Raw genomic sequence first — 20916 nt, 5'->3', positions numbered from 1 at the left:
GGTGTCTGCATACGTTGTGTGTTGATATTATTTTTGGATTTCGTTCTCTTTCATAAGGTGTAACGGGCCATTTCACACTGTGATTTAACCGAGCTATAAAAACCTTTAGATTTGATATCAGAACCATTGATTAATATTTAATGCACATGAATAAAATCCAATCAAAACATCAAGCTGTAAGGTCACAGCTGCACCGTGAACTGTAACATATTTGGGCGATTAGAGGAAGACGTCGTACCCATTAAGAAGTTGGCTTTGGACGCTGACTGTCCGTAATGTTGCTCGATGTATTTCGGCTTGTACGTCACCATACCGATCAAAGAGTTGAACTGGATGATGGTGATGCACAGATACAAGAAGTAGACTGGGTTCCCCAAAAGGGATCTGAGCGTTGGCAAAAAGTCTGGAAAACATGGATACAAAATGTTTGGGAATGATGCAAATAGCTGAATTTTATTTGTCAATCCGCCGCATAAATGCACCACAGCTAATACGAATGAATGCGTTTGATACAAGATGATTGACAAACCTTTCTAAGAACTAACTTCACTTGAGTTTATTGGATGCATAGCATTCAAGTATTTAAGCTTTAGTGATGTATAGATATGGCGGACATAATATTAGTCTGGTTTTCTAAATGACACATTTTTCTTCATTTACAAAAATGTATCTATTTTTTCACTATTTTAATTCATGCAAGGTTCTGCAAGCAAAAGTTTTGACTGAAAAGGATGCCAATGCTTTCTTTAACCCTGTAAAGCCTGACATATGGAATAATAGACGGGAAAAAAAAACTTGGTTAAACAGTTTATTAAACCTTTAGACAAAAAAAACAAAAAAAACAAGGGCCAAATTAAATATATTTAATTTTAAAAAAAGCATTTTTGTTGAGTATCATATTAGATCCATTAGGCTTTTATGGCTCATATAGTCTGACATAGCGAGAATATGGAGGAAAAAAAAGAAATGCTTCTATTCAGAGACCCAAACTAAACAAAAATATGAAATTTGGTGCAAATGCTGATATTATTATGGACAAAAAGTATGAAATTCTGATGCATGTAATGTAAATCAATGAGATCTTTTATAACAGCACTTAGCAAATAATTACATAGCATGCAATACATAATCAGTCGTCACTCTATATCTCCAATAATATGTCTTATTAAGATAAGATTAAAATGATCCAAACATATATTGCAATGAAACTCAATGATGATTGAGAGATGAACAAATAAACGTTCCTCAAAGATGTGAGATGTTTTGGAGGCTTGGAAAGACCTACAGTGAAAGTAAAGCGTTTAGAAATGTGTCTATCGACTACGATACAGATATTTTCTAGGGTTGCAATAAACGCCAAATGGTTTGATATTTTCTCAATGAATGCAATGACATTCCAACACTTTAAATGGGTCATCGATGTCCAAATAGGCTTTGTATGTAGTCTAGACCAGTGCAGATATCTGATATTTCTGTGAATTCTAGCTGATTTACCTTTGGCCATTTCTAGGAAGTTGGCTGGCTGGTCTGCGTGGTACTTGTGCTCCAGCAGGGGCGAGTCTTTGATGAATTGGGTCCGCTCTGGAGAATATTTGGCAAGCCGTTTCTCTGGCAGGGGCAAAGACTTGGGCAAGAACCAAAACGGCGCCGCCGAGAGCAGGGTGATGAATCCTGCAATAAGGTATCCCAGCCACCATGCGCCCACCCAGCGTGCATCTCCCGGGGTGATGCTAATGCTCTCTGTGAGAAGACAGTCACACACACACACACATATGTCAACAGAGAGAACACAGACGCTCACTGCAGCTCATCACATGTTCAGAATATTTGGGGCATGCAGACAGCCGAGGCAGACACAGACTGTGATCCACAGACAGTCTCAGATGATAGATCTGTAGATCAAAACCTTCGTAGCATTTCATGTAAACATGTAATGGAGCAACCAAACACATTTTTTTTGCCACATTAAATCCCGAAACACGAAACGAGATATTGAGCAGAATGTTCAAACTGCTCTTTTCCATACAAAAAGATGGTGATTCGTACTGTCAAGATTGAAAAAGCAGCATCAAAGTGATCTTTATGACTGCTGCACTGTACATTTCAAGTCTTTTCCAAGTCACTCTGTAACGTGTTAAAAATGTCATGAGCCTCAAACCTAGATTTCTAATTCAATCCAAGTGTGAATTAGTCTTTTGGAGCTTGGAAGAAAAAATTTATTTACACATTTGTTGTATTTAAAAAACAAAGAAACAAAGAAACAAAAACACGTCAGACTTTTGTGTTTGACAGAAGAGAAAAAAAACTATATACAAAAAAGAAAACTGTCACATTTGATTAATTTAATACATCCAAGGTATTACAGTTTCTATAAAAATATATAAAAACATTGATAATAATCAGAAATGTTTCTTGAGCAGCAGATCAGCATATTAATCTGATTTCTGAAGATCATGTGACACTGACGACTGGAGGAATGATGCTGAAAATACAGCTTTCATCACAGGAATAAATTACATTTGAAAGTATATTCAAAAAATAAATAGCTATTTTAATTTGTAATAATATTTCACATTTTTACTGTATTTTTTTATCAAATAAATGCAGCCTTTCTGAGCATGAGAAACTTAAAACTCCTTATTATTATGAAGTCTTTAGTATTGCATCATGTATAAGTGTATAAATCTATACAGAAACAATACTCCAGAAAGGATTTATGTATAGTTATGTATTGTCTGTGTGGTTTTAATGTCCACTAAATAAAATGAATGCCAAAACATGTGATATAGTTTTTATTGGCTGAATATTTACTATACAATATCTTACAGCTTAACTTTACTGCCAAATGTCTTGACTTCAGGGTGTAACGCTATATTCTCCATGAAGAAATGGCCTGTGTCTATGACACGCATTATTTCACATACATAAACATTGCCAAAGCCAAAAAAAATTCTGGAAGGAATCAGCTTTGCACAACATGATGGACTGATCACTGATTTCTGTTAATGTCATGCAGTTTAAGGATATTGCATGTTTCATCTCATGCCCCGTTTTAACCTCCCAGTCTCATTTCACAGGCAAAATAACTGCTGGATAAATCGCAGCGTAACATGTATGACCCTTTACATCGTCCCTAATCAAATAAAGATTGCATTCGGACGCCAGAATCACACTCAGATCCAACATAAACAGCCTCCGTGGCTTTCAAACAAGAAACAACAAAGTCTCCTATTTCCTCCTGCTTTTGTTTGAAACACTAACAAAATAAGACTAATATGAATAAACTGGATTTCCTCCAGATGTGAGGAGCAAATCCTCGATTTTGTGTGTTTTTGATTCACTAGTCTAGTCAAGATGAGGGAAAACTAATGAAAACATACAGAACAGACTTGACTTGTACATTTCCAGAGACATATGGCATACAGATGCAACTGAAATCAGTGACTCCTTTAGGAAAGAGTGAATCATACAACAGCACCGTTTCACTCACCCATGTTGACAAATCCAATGTCCACGTATATCTTGGCACAGACGGACCCCAGCAGGTAGCCGAACACCGGACCGATGACTGATATCGTCTGGACGCATCCTAATGCAGACGGCAAGAATTGATTAGTTCGGGCTTTTTACCAAGAAAGAGTGCTCTCTAGGAAAAACAGTTAATACCAGGAAACTGTCAAAGGGAAAAACTCTCTGGGACTTTCACTGAATTTGTGGCAACCGATGAAGCAGCAAATGCATGTGTCCTATTCTCTCTAATCATAAATGCATGAACAAACTTGTAGATGTACCGATGTAGAAGGCTGCGTTCTCCTCCAGAGCGTAATCATCGATGTAGGAGATTCCCAAAGGTTGCACTGGGGTCTCACCGATTCCTCGCAAGATATTCCCAAGGAAAACATAGATCCACATGGATAACACGGACTCGTGTTCGCAACCTGAGAAAGAGGGAAGAGAGGGTGAGAAGGTCTGTAAATGAAAGGCATTTCGAGAAATCAACACTTGACAAATATAGTGAATAGGCATGCATCTAAGAAACGGCCTAATATTAGTTAATTTGATGATGCTGAATTAAAAATTGTCGATAAAACTTTTTTTTGCAAAATAAGATTAAATATCTTTTCTAACTGCACAAGTATGTATCAGCTTAAGTGCACATGTCAAATGTCAAAAGTTTCGAGTGGAGTGAAAAAATATGTTCAAATACTTCATTTAATGTCAACAAACTTTACAAACTAAGCTTTTTTCACAAAATCTGTCATTTTTCTTCACTATTTGGATGTAAACTGGCTCAGATGAAGACTGGGATCATGTCTTTGTCACAGTTTTTCTGGTAATTAAAGGATAATTCAAGACTCCTCATCTTTCAAATGGCTGTAAAAAGAACAATACAACAAAACGCATATATTTTGTGAGAGAAAGTGTGTCATGCTTGAGCGGTTTGGGAATCAGCATACACACTTAGTCAGAAATAAGTAGTGGATTTCATTCAGCAAATATGATGCCCTAGAAAGACTATATTAAACCAGGCTTTAAAACTAGTTTAAACTCTAACACAAGCCGTAGGTGGATCTGTACCTGAGCTCGGCGCTGAAGAAGCGCTGGGACCCACGGCCGGGACGCTTGACCTCACTGGACATGGAGAGAGGTTACTGGTGGAGTTCACTGATGATCGAATCGATGTTTCAAACTTGTAGCTGCGTAGAAATCATCAACAAGTCAGCAGAAGAAATCAGAAATCATGTCACATGACAGCAAAAGTTACACAGATTGATGAAACAAACAAACATATTTGGATCAGAATACAGTTTTTTTTTATTCATTTTGTCAACAATAAAGTAGACGCGAAAGATGCATCATAAAAAAAGTAAAAAATTTAAAATTAAAAAGTATGTTTAATTCTTTTTATTTTGTCAACAAAAAGGACAGAAAAAACATAATATTGACAATTATCTAATAAAACAATAAAAATAAAAATATGTTACAGTACTGTCAACAATAATGAAGAGCTAAAAACATTATAATGATAGTTAATAATAATAATAATAATAATAATAATTATATATGTCAACATTGAGAACAGAAAATATTTATCAGAATGATAATTATAATTAAAAAAAGAGCTTTTATTTTGTCAATAATACAGATGAACAAGATATATGATATATAATGATAATTAAATAAAATTAGTTAAAAATATTTGTTTTATTTTGCCAGTAATTAAATAGAAATAATGCGTCTTAATGATAATTCAATAAATAAAAAAGTTAAACATAAATATAAAATCTTAAATAATAATAATTAAAGTAATACTGTTAACAAGCATATAAGAAAAAATAATCTAGTATTTTGAGACAAAGCCGTACATTTATAAACTAAACTAATTTGTATAGATGATTAATCTGTATATTACAACCTATATCTGCACAGACAGTGAATAAAATGCAGAGGTGAACCTCAAATCAATCACTCTCTAGTCAGACGGAGCAGTTCACATTGTCAACATGCTGTTGCTGTAAAAAACGGGATGCAATACAGAATGCATCATTTCTATAAATAAAGTGCTTCAAAAACATGGCCTAGATAGGAACATTAACATTAAAATTCAGCATGTCAATCCATCACGGATAGTTCACTCGAGTCACTTTAAATATACCCAAGCTGTGGTGCCTTTGAAGAGCCGCATGTAAAACTGAAAACCTGGCACACTTTCAAGGTTGAGATTGCAAGTCGATGTACAAGGATGAAGTCGAATTTGAATGAGCAGAGTGAGGTCATGCAAAATTCTGTTTGTTCTGTATATAAACTAAAAATGTTTCCTTGATACAGCAGCTTTACGATGGCAAAAAACACATCTGATAAAGACAGGGAACAAACACATACTAAATAAAACTCCATGGCGTTTGTGGGCAGGGGAATACACTGGATTGATGTGACCCTTTAAAACAGCTCACCATCCTCACATCACACACATTTTCAACTTTGCTTACCGTCCGATTATAAAATGCGGCAAGGCAATTAAAAAAGTCCCAAGTGACATCAACAGGCAGCCGATGGCGATGATCTTCGGACGGTGAAGTTTGGCACCAAAGTAACTCACGAAGGCGATCACTAACAAGTTACCTAGAAGCAGAGAATCAGACAAACATTTGTGATGTGGAAATTGTGAATGAGATTGAGATGTGCTGAAAGTGTACTTCCCCTTAGTCCATCCAAGATGTAAATGATTTTGTTTCTTTATCAGAACAGATTAAGATGAATCTAGCATTCCATCACTTGCTCAGCAGTTGATGCTCTGCAAGTGAATGGGTGCCGTCAGAATGAGAGTCCAAACAGCTCTCACAATAATCCACAAGCAATTCACACCACTCCAGTCCATCAATTAATGTCTTGTGAAGACAAAAGAAACCAATCCATCAAGATGTTTTTAGCGTCAAACTACTGCTTCCTCCATGATATTGCTTTTTGCAGTGAAAAACGAATCTGCTCTGAATCAGGAGAGAAATCTGCACAAATCAAGCACCGTTTACAAAGTTTTTTTTGAACACACAGCTTTTCTCTTCTCAAGATTTTAACTGACTGACTGGAGTGGTGTGGATTACTTTTGGATTATTGTGATGTTTTTATCAGCTGTTTGGACTCTCATTCTGACGGTACCCATTCACTGCAGAGACCCATTGGTGAGCAACTGATGCAATGCTTCATTTCTCAACATCTGCTGAAGAAACAAACTCATCTAGTGAATCATCAAATGAATTCTCAGCAAATCTTCTTTTTTTTTTGCATGAACTATTCCTTTAAAGTAAACAATTGTAAAATAAAATGATAACCCATGAGTGCACGTATGTGCTCCACAAACTCTCTGAACATGATGCTTCACAACTGATTTCTTCATGATTGACCTCTTTGTCTGCGAGGAGCATTTATTGGCCGATTTATTTGGTTTCTGAGCTTCACAGCTCCATGAACGGAGGTCTTTGTGAGGACGATTATAGCACAGCTCTGAACCCGGTGTGGCGGTCAGGAAATTTCATGGCCTTAATGGGAACAGGAATTCTCAGACGTTTACACCACGGCTCAGTTTGAAAGGAGGTCAGCTTAAGCAAAAAGAAACAACTCACCCAAACATTTATAAAACACACAATACATTTTATTTATAATGCGCCTTTCACATGCTCAAAGCGCTACAACGTACGTACAAAATAGTCAAACAATCAAACAAACATTGCAGTAAAAAAAATAAGTATAAAAAAAACAAGATTTATAAATTAAAAGCTTGAGTAAAAAGAGAAGTCTCTTAAAACAATCCACAGAAGCAATGCATTGTGCGTGCAATGTTTCTCAGATGGAAAAAAAGCTACCTTCGTTATGTTATTAAAATGAGAATTAAAAGTTAGCTGGGCATCACCAATAACCCAGAAATTACGAGCCTGGCCAGAAGGGGACAAGTGGGTGTTGTCTACTGAGATTCTAAAATCCGTACATTTACTGACATTCAAAGGGGTGCCAATTAATAAGACTTCAGTTTTGGAGCAGTTTAGTTTAGGAAAGTTGCGTTTCATCCACCCTTTAATTTCCATCAAACAGTCAGACAGGTTTGAAGAGGAAAAATTAAGACCAGACTGAGAGCTGATATAAATTTAGGTGTCGTCTGCATAGCAGTGATAGCTCAGACCATATTTCTGAACATTTAAATACTAAATAAAGTAGGTCCCAAGACTCACCCCTGAGGGACACCCTGACACAGAGAAATTCAATTCAATTCAATTCAAGTTTATTTGTATAGCGCTTTTTACAAAATAAATCGTTACAAAAAACAAGAAACAGAATGAGATCTGTTTGAACCCAGGTAGACAAATTGTGAACGACCTGAGAGGTAAGATTTAATAACACACAGCAGCCTTTGTTCGGCAGGTTTTCCGGGCACTTGTTGATAACAGGGACGTAAGACAGCAAGACAGTGATGCTAACTCTGACACATGATCTCTGCGAGGCTGCACGCCGTTTCCCATTGCCATAACAACACTCCTATGGAAACACTGGTTGCTAGGGCCACGTGAGCGACGGCTGCAGAAGTGTGAGCAGGGTTTAGCCTCGCTTCCACTCTAGACTATGATTTTACATGCACAAAGATAAATAAAGAGCTGAGTCACTTTTGAAGCTCATCGGAAATAAAACTTTGATTATAAACATTTAAATGGTGTTTCTGTGGCATTCTTTTTTTATTTTAGTACTGGCATCCATGCACACCTGCAAAGGTCGAAAAATTAACTGATTAAGATTTTGGGATAAGCATTATAAATTAATAATATAATATGTTAATAATAATAATAATAGTAAACACAACTATAATTATGTAATATGATTAAATAATACATTAATATAAATATTTTATTTTGTAAATATTATATTTATTTTTATATAAATATTTGCACTTTTATTCAACAAGAATGCATTAAATAGATTCATATTAAGATTTTATTTTGTATATTTTACATTTATTTTCTAAATATTGAATACGTTGAATAGATTAATATTTATTTTTTAAATATTATATTTTTATTTATTTTCTAAATATAATAAATATATCAATTTTAATATCTTATTTTTGTAAATACTATATTTAAATTATATTACTATTACATTTTATTCCTTTAGAATGCATTAAACAGATTAATATTTTAATTTATGTATTTAATATGTATTTACTAAATATTATATTTATATTTATTATATAAATATTTGTACTTTTTTCAGCAAGGATGCATTAAATGAATCAAAGTAACAGTAAAGACATTTATAATTTATAAAGATTTCCAATTCAAATAAATGCGGTTCCTTTGAACTTTTTATTCATCAAAGAATGCAAACAAATGATGCAAACAAGTTTCATGGTAATAACATATTTTCTTTGGGACACTGCTATTTAGAAAAGTAAAGCATTTTAATGTTTTGTAATGATTTATACATGTGGAAACTAAAAAATGCAATTTGCATTTGTGAAGATGAGAGCTCTTCACACTGTCGGATTTGTTGGATGACTGCACTGCAGATGTGGATGAGTGTGAATTGCAGCACACGCGATGCATCTCAGTATTATTTTTCACCGGTGCATGGAGCGTCGCAGATGCTGAGAAAGGCTTGACAAGAACCTTGGCAGCTGGTTGGGAGACATGACGGGATCGAAACCTAGCAAAAGGTCTGCTGACGCATGAAGATCCGGTTCTTACCTATTTCAAAGCTGCCATCAATGACACCTATTAAGTAACTGGGGATGTCGAAGCGTCTTTCCAGCTGAGTTATTGTGCTTTTCATATAGCTCCCAGATAATGCCTTGGCGAAGTAGGCAAAGGACAAGGCCACAAGGAACATCTGTAATGAGACACAGAAAGAGAGAGGTTTTATTCACCAGCACTTCGTCAGATGCTGCATGCACATCTCGCTCTCCCTCATTAACCTATTTTTGGACATGGAAGCAACTCTTCATTAATATGCATTTAAAATTGTAGGGAACCAGAGTAGAGATGGAGAGACGGAGGTGGGTGCATTTCTCAAACTGCATTGCATTATGGGTACTGGCGACAAAAAGCGGATTAGGAGATCTTATGTCATGCTCTTGAGCGATGCTACTGCACTCAACCACAGTGACGTAAAGCTCAACATGAGCAAAACAAAGGCAAAATGAGTCGCTGCTTTTGATGATGAAACACTGACACATTTATCATCTGTTGTTGGGGTTTCTGGGTCAAAATCATCAGCATTCGCTGAGGTTTCACCTCGGCACAGTGGTGCATCTTCACTCTTGTGGGGTTTTGGGCACATGTGCACACTCGCTGCATCCAAATTAATAATCAACAGAAAGGTGGACAACAGAAGGGTGAAGAAGCGAAGAGAGAAGAGGCAAAAAAAAGATGAAGCCAGAAGAGACGAGACGAGAAGCCTTTGATGATCAAATCATTAGCTTTACACCTCTTTCAACATACACTTGAATTTTTCATGTACAAAGAAGGAAAAAAGAGCTGAATCACTTTTTGAAGCTCATCGGCATAAAACTTTTGATTAATACTATCTTTTTAAAAAATGTTTATTAAATTAAATTGACATTTCTTGCATCCCTGAACTTTATAAAATGATCATTATAATATCAATAGATACTTTTTATAGTATATATATATATATATATATATATATATATATATATATATATATATATATATATATATATATATATATATATTCATTCTACTATAAAAATACAAAAATAAAATTTTTAGTTATCTAATATTATAATGATAATATTATAATGCTATTTTTAAAAGTTATGGGATGCAATATATAAACATTATGATGCTCACTAAGACTGCATTTATTTGATTAAAAATACAGTAAAATTGTGAAATATTATTAAAATTTTCTATTTTAAAATGTGATTTATTTATATATATATATATATCGGACGGTAACCTCAAATCATCATAGATTTATTGTCCTTCATCACAACTTAGATCACATTACACATGGGCGCAGAAATATGACCGGCAGCCAACAGCAACACATGCTGGCCATGGCCTCTGGGCTAATTTTCGGCTTTAACAACAGTCCAGAGATTTCCTCACTCAAGAGCACATAGGTCCCTTCACACACTTATGGATTTCCCAAGCATGTCATGCACTGATTACGCTCCATAGCTCTGGAACAGTGCAGAACGGAATGCCTTCGTACTTTGACGATAACATTATAGAAAAACTCTGTACTTTAGCATTTCCTCACTTTTGGTCCATTGACATTTTCCATGATGTAACAGATTGTCATTAAACTTAAATTTATATTATTTTAGCTTTTTGCCAAGGCATCATTTCTTATTTTCATTTAAATAAAGTTTAAATAATTATAAAATAACTAAAACTAAATAAACTTAAACTAAACACCAGAACTTATAGACAGTAGATAAATAAATACTTAAAAATTAAAAATAAATTACTAAAAATAAAAATACAATTAAACACCTACACCTATATAAAATAAATAAATAAATAAATAAAATGAAATATAAAATGCATTACATTATCTCATTTATATTAAATTTACTGCAATAACTAAATAAACAAAAAACATGTTTTAACTACATAGGCATTTAAAAATAAGAGATAAAAATAATACAAGAAAATGACTAAAACTTTAACGAAAATTCAAATTAAAATATAGCAATAAAATCTCATTCAAAATAATGAGAAAGATATAATATTAGATCAATGGCACTATTTTTTTTTTACTACTTTTTTATTTAAAGCCATTGAAATATTTTACATAGAAAAAAGGCAATTCAATGTATATTTTTAACAGATTAAACTCATTTGCATGACTTTTTCTTATCAGTATATTTTGATATTTCTATTTTTTAACTGACTGTGACGACATCCAGATACAGATAAAACTTTTTAGTCCAAGCAATACCATAATTCACAAATATTTGGGATCATATATATAGGGATCATAAATGAACCAAAACTAAATGAACTAAACCCCGAAAGTTTTTTCTACTGGATGTAATAATTTCTTATGTTTGTGTTATTGGAAGCAAAGCTTGTAGAGCTAGAACACCACTAATCAGCTTTACCTTAAGAGTCTGTATGAGTGCAATTACAATACCTTCATTCATCAGATTAGCCTGTGCTCCTGAAGCATGCAGATCATTTCTAAGATCAGACCTCGAGCTAACGCCAAGAATTTGGAAATCAGAATAGGCCTCCGTCAAGGTTTATCAGAGGATTATGATCAGGACACATCTTAGGTGAAATTTACTGCACCTTTGCATGGACTCTTTCATAGAAATGGCCTTTTCATTGTGCTAGCGTCTTTTGTTAGCTGTGCGAAATAATCTCATTGTAAGCAGCTTTTACACTGTTGTCTTATGCAAATTTAATCCCAAACAAAAACAAGCTCTAAATTCAGATCTCATCTCAATGTGCAGAAAAAAAAATAGTTACTAATTAAGCGCTGAATGTTTATTAGTCCATCATATGGTTTGTCTGAGAACTCAACAAGAGCTCTTTCTGGATGCAGAAACACGTTTAAACCCAGAGGGTCGAAGGCTTGATACCCAAAACATGTCAGCTGATAACGTCTTCAGCTATTGCTGCCATGATCCTTAAAAAGGAATTTAACCCCTCGATGGCCGAGAGAAAAACAGTCAGAATGCACTTTTGGATTTCTGCCATGTACAATCTCGTCATATCTCTTTGCTGTAGTTTGATGCATGTTTTTTTTTTTTTTTAGAATTCATGTGCAATTATCAGCACAACCAACATGTCAGAATAACAAGAACAAGTCCAGCAATCATCACCCTCGAAACAAAAATGGCAGTGAATGAGTGTATGCAATGAATACACCAATGCACTTCCACCTGCTATCAACTAGCATTAGCAAACAGCAAATCATGGTTCAGTGGTGTTTTAATAAAGCAGGCTAATTGAGAAAATCACAGCTATAGATGAGTTTGATCGGGGTTGCAGCATTGCATTGGTCCTCCAGGACTAGATTTGAGGAACCCTAAAAAAAAGTGTTTCTTAGCCACTACATGGGGTGGTTCAAGTCAACATTTGAGTCCACTAGATAGTTAAAGAGAAGGCAAACAAATGCATCCATTGAGAATTTATAGAGAATAGAAAAAGAAAGTTGTTCCAGAAGTGGAGCAAGAGATTATATTTAAATGATACATATATAAATATAAAGACCAAAATGTTCTTCTTCTTCCGTGGAATAACATTCATAACATGAATTATTCACAATAAAGACGGTGTATTATTAAAGTTAACAAGGTTGATCTGGAAATAATTTTGACTGCTTCTCTCGGGCCGGTCTCTATACCAGGGCAGAAAACTGATTTTGATGTTTTTGAATGTAAAAACCACACGGACGTCATAAGTGGATCTCAGACAACAGTATAATATAATGAAAAAGCCAGTTCATTACCACTTTAATTAAGGTACTGGGGCTTTTGAAAGGTAGTATGTAAATATGTATTCTCTGATATACACTCACTGGCCACTTTATTAGGTACACCTTGCTAGTAGCGGGTTTGACCCCCTTTCGCCTTCAGAACTGCCTTAATTCTTCGTGGCATTGATTCAGCAAGGTGTTGGAAACATTCCTCAGAGATTAAGGTCTATATTGAGATGATAACATCACGCAGTTGCTGCAGATTTGTCGGCTACACAGCTATGATGTGAATCTCCCGTTCCTCCACATCCCAGAGCTGCTCTACTGGATTCAGATCTGGTGACTGTGGAGGGCGTTTGAGTGAAGTGAACTCAATGTCATGTTCAAGAAACCAGTCTGAGATGATTTGTGACATGTGCATTGTCCTGCTGGAAGTAGCCATCTGAAGATGTGTTCACTGTAGTTATAAAGGGATGGACATGGTCAGCAACAATACTCAGGAAGACTGTGGCATTTAAACGATGCTCATTTGGGCCCAGAGTGTGCCAAGAAAACATCCCTCACACCATTACACCACCACCAGCAGGAGGAACCATTGAGACAAGACACGATGAATCAATGCTTTCATGTTCTTTTCCATGTTCAGACCAGGCAACACTTTTCCAATCTTCTATTGTCCAACTTTGTTGAGTCTGTGTGAATTGTTGCCTCTGTTTCCTGTTCTTATCTGACAGCAGCGGCACCCGGTGTGGTCTTCTGCTGCTTCAGGGTTCAACATGTTGTGCGTTCAGAGATGGTATTCTGCATACCTTGGTTATTTGAGTTACTGTAGCCTTTCTATCATCTCGAACCAGTCTGACAATTCTCCTCTGACCTCTGACATCAACAAGGCATTTCCATCCACACAACTGACCACTCACTTGATATCTTCTCTTTTTTGGACCATTCTCTGTAAACCCTAGAGATGGTTGTGCGTGAAAATCCCAGTAGATCAGCAGCTTTTGAAATACTCAGACCAGCCCGTCTTGCACCAACAACCATACCACATTAAACGTCACTTAAATCCTCTTCTTCCCCATTCTGATGCTCGGTTAAAACTAAGTCGTCTAGATGCCTAAATGCATTGAGTTGCTTCCATGTGATTGGCTACTGAACAGGTGTACCCTATAGAGTGGCCGTTGAGTATATATATATATATATATATATATATACATACACACTGTGTTTTAAAATAGAGCTCATGACTGCATGTCTTATAGAGACACTGAATGGATCTTCTGTGGCCGTGCTCATGTGTTTATGACAGAGGGACTGTGGTTCATGAATCTCTCATTATTTGCATTGTTAGCCACAATCATCTCATCAGAAGCACTGGCCGGGGGCATACATTTCCTCTAACAGTTGGGGGGAACACTAAACATAAAATTTCTCAAGAGCAATTTTTGAAGGGGACACAAATAATGCAGCTAAAATTGTACATGTGAGGACAAGTATACACATCCTTTCTACTATTATTGTTGCAGGGGAGACCGTGCCAAATGAAAGAACTTTTAAATAGAATTAAAGCTGTTGTGGTCACATGATGCAGGGTTCCGGGTTTTCCAAACAAAACTTGCCCGATTGCTACTCAAAACTACCCCAAAGCTAGCCCGATCTTGTAAAAAACAAAAAACTCTGCAATTGAGGTGATGTAAAAGAGGAAAGCAGGCATTCGGACCAAAGACTGTGAGACAAGTGAGGGGGAGACTCAAAATGTTTTGTTTTTTTTGCCCTGTTTGCACTGTTTTACTACTTACAAAGTTATATAAAGTATAAAACATTGTTATTAACAGTTGTGATTAAATTCATTGTTATTCCCCCGCCTGGGATTTCCGCCTATGTCACTGGCTCAAAACGTCCACTGTTCCCAGTGCTCAGCTCTTCAGAAGAAGACTCCACCACAAACTGAGGATAAATCTTGTTTGGACCCAATGATGTTACAGCGCCAGAGGCCTATAAAGCCTGTTACATGGAAAGCAATGGACCTGCAAGCTCGTAGACATACCAGCGCTTCTCCTTCAGGCATCAACACAACATGACAATTGAGAATAAAGCTCCTATAGGTGTTAAAGTCAGAAGATTTACCTTGAGGCTTGAGCAACAGGGCCGAGCCGAGCTGGGGCCGTTCTCCGGTGACCGTATCTCCTTATTCGGCGGGTCCATTTTCGTTCTCTTTGGTCAATGACTCTCTAATGCAGCTTCTTGGTATTTATGCATGCACCCCTGAAAGAGAGACAGCTCGCATATGTGTGTGATCCTGCCATAAAAACTGCTTTTAGCAAGAATATGTTGTTCTTGTCACAGGTTTAAATAGAATTTGAGGAAGCCACACAAATTTGGCACACGGTGCTAAACAAAAGTTCTGCATTGTGTTCGTGCAATGCAATTCTCGTTCTTATAGACTGATTGAAGTGACAACTCTAAGAATAGCAGCAGAAAGACCAGCTCCCAGGAGAAACGTGCAACGTTCTACGGAGCGCATTTTCTCCAATAATATCCTGGCATGAGTTTCAAAGCAAAAAGCAGGTTTGAATTGAGAAAATCTTTGGAAAATATTACAATGTTGTTGCATTTAGAATAATAGATATGATGAAATCTAATTAAGTATATTGTGCAAACTTTTCTTTGCAAGCATGTAAACAAATGCATGCTTTATATACTGTACGCTCATCTAATCTAACACCACAGGCTTTCATTTTGTACTTATGTACCTTATATGTCGCTTCGGGAATCTTAATCTCAACAACCACTTTGAGATTAAGGCCGTTCACACCAAGCACGATAACTATAAAGATAACGATAAAGCTATAGTTCTAAAAATCGTTCTCAATATTAAAGAATAGCAGTCCACACTACAACTACAACGATAAAGGCATAGAGAAACGATATCGTTGGAATCATTTTCCAGAACGATTTTTTCTTTTCAGCTGTTGAACGATATAAACATTGACATCCAATCAGAATCCATCCTGCTATAATGAGCTCGAGGATTTAAAACGGCAGACGCACGTGCGCTCAGAATAAACAGACGATATCGTTCGCTGGTGTGGACGCTAATATCGTTATCTTTATAGTTATCTTTATAGTTATCTTTATAGTTATCGTTCTTGGTGGTTTAAAGAGCAATTTCAAACGAAACCAATGAACTTGTGTATCACTGAGATTCTTTTATAATTAAAAAATATATATTATGAATTGGTTTATATTTTTATGATTTTTTATTTTAGTTAAGATTTTGAAATTATGGAGGTTACTATAAAATATATCTATATACATTTTTATATATTTTTTGTTATTTTAGTATATTTTAGTAAAGTAAATGAAATTGAGAAAATAATTTTAAGTATTTCTAGTTCTTTATGATTTAGTTTTACTTGACTTTCTTTAGTTTTATGCCTGCTGACATAAAATATGAAAGATGTATTGGTTACAAAACATGGCTGTGAATGTGTGGTGGAATAACACGTTGAATAAACATTTGTGTTTTTTTTTGACAAAGTTATGACCAAACTATCAACTAAAGCCCCAGCTAAAGTTGCAACTTGTGTTATTGTTTATTGGTAATAAAACTATCAACAACTTCAGGTCCTTGATAACTCACATAAACAAAATCTATTCCACTTCTATTTACACTTATTTAATAGCACTTATGAGAGGGACAGGCCCTCTAGAGTAATCTGAGGTTATGTGTCTTACACAAGGACACAATGGTTCATGAACCAGCTTCTTTTGTAGAAATAGACAGATAAAGGGTTGACTAATTTTAAACAATATTTGCTCTTTTCTACTTAAGTCTGTCTTATCATGTCTAAATGGCACTGTTTAGTGTGTTTCTAAAGAAATCAGAAACATTTATACATAACTTCATATTAATGACTACATAGAGTTGTATTATGATTATTTAGTTATTACGTCAAAACGCAGAACTAAAACATTTAATCATAAAAATAATAAGTAAACATATTGGCTTTGAACTAAAAACCTTTCAGTTGCACTATAAAAATGATTATTTGAAGTTGAAATACAACTTAAGGTCACTAGAGTGCATTACACAACACACACACACACACACACACAAACAATTTTCACTCAGAATTTGCTATTTTACAATCAATTTCAAAGAAACATCACTTAACATTGAATAAAACAAAATTTTGAAGCAGAACAACTAATTTGCAGTGTATTTCAGTCTTTCTACTTCTAAATTCAATGTGTTTACCTTTTTTTGGTAATTATTTATAACATTTAATAGAAATGTATGATTGCAAATAGTATCAAAACCTTATTTTTAATAGTGTACCAGCCAGATCTTTAACCACAGTGCAACTTTCTTTAATTGATGCTTTGCATTTATCTGGAAACCACGAGCTCACATTTACATCAGACGCGTGAATGTAAACAGTCTTTAGTCTAGTGAGTTGATGTGGATGAGTGGTCATGACAACCAGTGTGCAGGTGCGTCTAATTAACCAGCAGCTGATGCGAATCCACGCCGAACCCAAGAGTGACCAGAGAAAAAGAAAAAACACCTCACATACTGTTGAATGTATAATATCCATTGCACAAATTGAATATAGCAATAATAATCTTGAACCCGGAGGAGCATGCATAATTAAAGCATGCTATAACATGATTATTAGTAGCTATAATTAACAGTCAATGGCGCGGGTAATTATGATGCACAATAACTCTCAATCGTTTAATTAAACAAATGGGCACAAACACACAGCAGACCTACTTTTAACGAGCAGCTATTGTCTTTCTCGTCTTCTTACACAAAACGCCACGCAGCTTTGCGCACCGCCAGACCCGTTTTAAACCATCTCATCATGTCAAGTGCGCAATACATATCCATAATTTGTAAGCAAGAGATGAATTAGGTCAAACGTCTTGGTATACAGAGGAACAGCTGCGATATACTCACCAAATCTCACAGTTCGTATAGGGAATATACAATCCAGTCTCGTCTTATGTTGGTTGTTATACAATCTATGGATATGGAAGTGTCCCCGCTGGTCCAGAATGAGTGCGTATGGAGCAGATCATGTGTGTCAGATGGGTTTTTCATGGAAAGAAACTTCCCACGGGCTGCCGGAGACGAGGAAAGGCACTTGGTCCTGACCTGGAGGTTTCCCAACACTTCCACTCACATCCGATTCCTCCGCGTTCAGCTCGATGTGTCCGAATAGCTTAATCTTTTTGACGTCAATCTTGAAGGTTTTTCCTGAGAGGTGAGATAGTTTGTTCTGCTCGAAGCGGCTGGATGGCTCGAGCTGAAGCACGTGATGAGCGCGCATCACACCAGACGCGTGAAATGCGCGCGGAGCGTTTCATCACTGTTCCAGTACAATGGTCGCACTTTATCATAACTTACAATAATACATGTCTGACAAACACTATATGATTCATTGCGAATTCATAAAATACATGCTGTGACACTAAGCTATGTTTAGCCTTATGTGATTTCATGTTGTCTGTGAATGAAAGTTATATATGAAAAAACTTGGTCATAATTTACATTAAAGTCATGCTGAAAAACACAAACTGTGTAATTAACCCTTTGTTTACGGGTCTGAGAAAACACACGGCTCTTTAAAAAGCCTGAAACATTAAAACATTAAAAAACAATTATTTTATTAATAACCTATTATTATCATTATCTATATTAATTTTTAAATTATTATTATTTTATAACATATTTTTGGGATCTCACGGCTTTTTCAAAAAAGCCTGAAACATTACAACTTACCATTATTATTCATTTTTTTTTAACGTATTAAATATTATTATATTAATGTATTAAATTGCATATTAATTTTGAATTATTTTATCACAAGGTCTCTGAGATCCTGATCATGAAGTCCATTTTAATACAACATGATTAATCTTTAATAATATTTTTAAAAATACGTTTTCATTATGTCAGAGGAACATCAAAAACATGGAAACATTTAAATAAGCAATTTTATTATTCATTTATTTATATTTATTAATAGTTAATACATTTGTTATCATATTAAAAAATTTAATATACAAAATATTAACATATTAAATATTTTTTCAAGTATTATTTTATCACAAGATTCTCTGAGATCCTGAGTCTATTTTAAAATAACATGATTGATGTGCAGTCATTCATTACAATCTCATCTGTGTGCCGATGCAAAATGTTAACACTAATCCTAAAGGTTGCCGAAATAAACTTTCTTAGATAAGATTCTTGTTTGTAAGCTCAGTCTTAGGTTTGAATAACATGAATATTAAATGAACGTCATTATTTTTAAGGGATTGTTGTCAAAGAGATAATTTGCTTGGTTTGAGTTTCCAAGTGCTTTTCAGGGATAGCATGCCTGTGAATCAAAAGTGAAATCAATGTGAGAGACAGACGGATTTTTTCAATGCCAAAGCAAAATATCAAACTATGGGAGCAAGTCAGTCATTCATCAAGGCCGTTCAACCAGCATTCATCCATCCATCCCCCCATCCAGATCAATTATACCAGGCCTGGGCATCCAAATCTAAATATTTCTGAAAGGAACAGATGTGTGTACTCATACACATCATATTTATCCACAGCCAGATGATTTTGTTCCAGCCACATAATATCTACAGCCACACTTCTTATATGTTTAAAAAAACAATACAATTCAGTCAATATGGAATCCTTATATAACATATTCAGGAAAAGGTGGATAGAGGAGAGACAATACACATTGCCTTGTTTCCATGGAGATGACCAGACCATAATATGACAGTTGTTATAACCTTCTGACTGTGGATTACACACATCCTACTCTTGCTGATTCGTGACTTGTCCATGTAGACTCAAAAGCACCCAAAGCATTAAAGCCATTAATTTTGCCGAATGTCTTTGCATTTCTGATTAAAAATACGAGATGATGGCCAATGCATTCACGTGGCGCATCATGGTATTAAATGGACTGTCTGCCTATGTTCATAATTGATAACCACTGTAAATAGAAAATGAAAAATACATTGCATATTTAAAATTGTCAAAGAAATGGGATGAAATGGTGATTGGGGGAACAAAAATGCATAAAGCCTCAATAAAGTAAAATAAAAATAAATAAAAATAATAATTAATATTGATAATTTTAAATAGAATATTCAATATATATATAATATACACACACACACACACACACATTACTATATATATTTATATATATATATTATATATATATATATATATAAATCCTAAAATTTTTTAACATAAATCAATCAGTTAATGATCTGTTTTAAAAAGTTTGAATATGCAAATGCATTTAAAAATGTGTATTTAACAGCATTAAAAATAACACATTATGAATATATGAAAATAGAATTATGAATACATGAAAGTACATTATTATTATCGTAGCATAATGCTTCACATGACTGAACTTTTTAACACAAATAATTGCTATTGAAATAAAAAGGATCATTACACAGCAGTCATTTAGGTATTAAAAAGTAGTAATTCAGGTGATTACACTGTAAAAGAAATTATATTAGTCAAAAAAAAAAAAGTTTAGTTTATTGGTTTATGTTTTACAAGCAAATAGCAACACTATTTCAGTGTTTCTTCTCTAAATTCCACATTTCTTTGTAATTTTTTGTGGTTTACTATTGAATTTCTAAGTAAAAAATCTAGTTCAAATCCATAATTTTTTCCCCCAGTATAAAATAAAATATATATTTTTTAATGTAATTATATATACTTGTAGACTTTCCCCTTCCACGTCAGCACTTGATTCAGGATGCTCTTCACACAATCTGCAATTGCTTCACAGTTTTTTGGCGCTTAGCTTTTCCTGATTTGGGGCGTTAGTAATCTGTTTGTGGTTTATGGTAGTTTCAGACGGTTTTCGAGGGCATGGCATAATTCTTGGCCTGGTATTTCTAACATGATTTCATTAATCCATTCTCGCCTGTTGA

The 20916-nt window shown here is 34.8% G+C and overlaps 1 protein-coding gene across 1 annotated transcript in view; it reads right to left on the bottom strand.

Moving 5' to 3' along the window:
* The window catches only part of LOC113047920 (solute carrier organic anion transporter family member 1C1-like), a 28410-nt gene extending 9881 nt beyond the window's left edge, over positions 1-18529 (bottom strand). Inside the window, exons 1-9 of the mRNA XM_026209306.1 lie at positions 17903-18529; positions 15064-15201; positions 9231-9372; positions 5991-6123; positions 4579-4697; positions 3792-3938; positions 3491-3589; positions 1495-1740; positions 239-403 (exon numbers count right to left, since the gene is read on the bottom strand). Coding sequence (XP_026065091.1) covers positions 239-403; positions 1495-1740; positions 3491-3589; positions 3792-3938; positions 4579-4697; positions 5991-6123; positions 9231-9372; positions 15064-15141 — 1129 coding nt within the window. The 5' untranslated portion in view covers positions 15142-15201; positions 17903-18529. The remainder of the gene's footprint in view (positions 1-238; positions 404-1494; positions 1741-3490; positions 3590-3791; positions 3939-4578; positions 4698-5990; positions 6124-9230; positions 9373-15063; positions 15202-17902) is intronic.
* Positions 18530-20916: the final 2387 nt, after the last annotated feature.

Source organism: Carassius auratus, chromosome 29 (genome assembly GCF_003368295.1).
Source record: "Carassius auratus strain Wakin chromosome 29, ASM336829v1, whole genome shotgun sequence".
Classification (NCBI taxonomy): Eukaryota; Metazoa; Chordata; class Actinopteri; order Cypriniformes; family Cyprinidae; genus Carassius; species Carassius auratus.
This window is presented reverse-complemented; position numbering and strand designations above follow the sequence as displayed.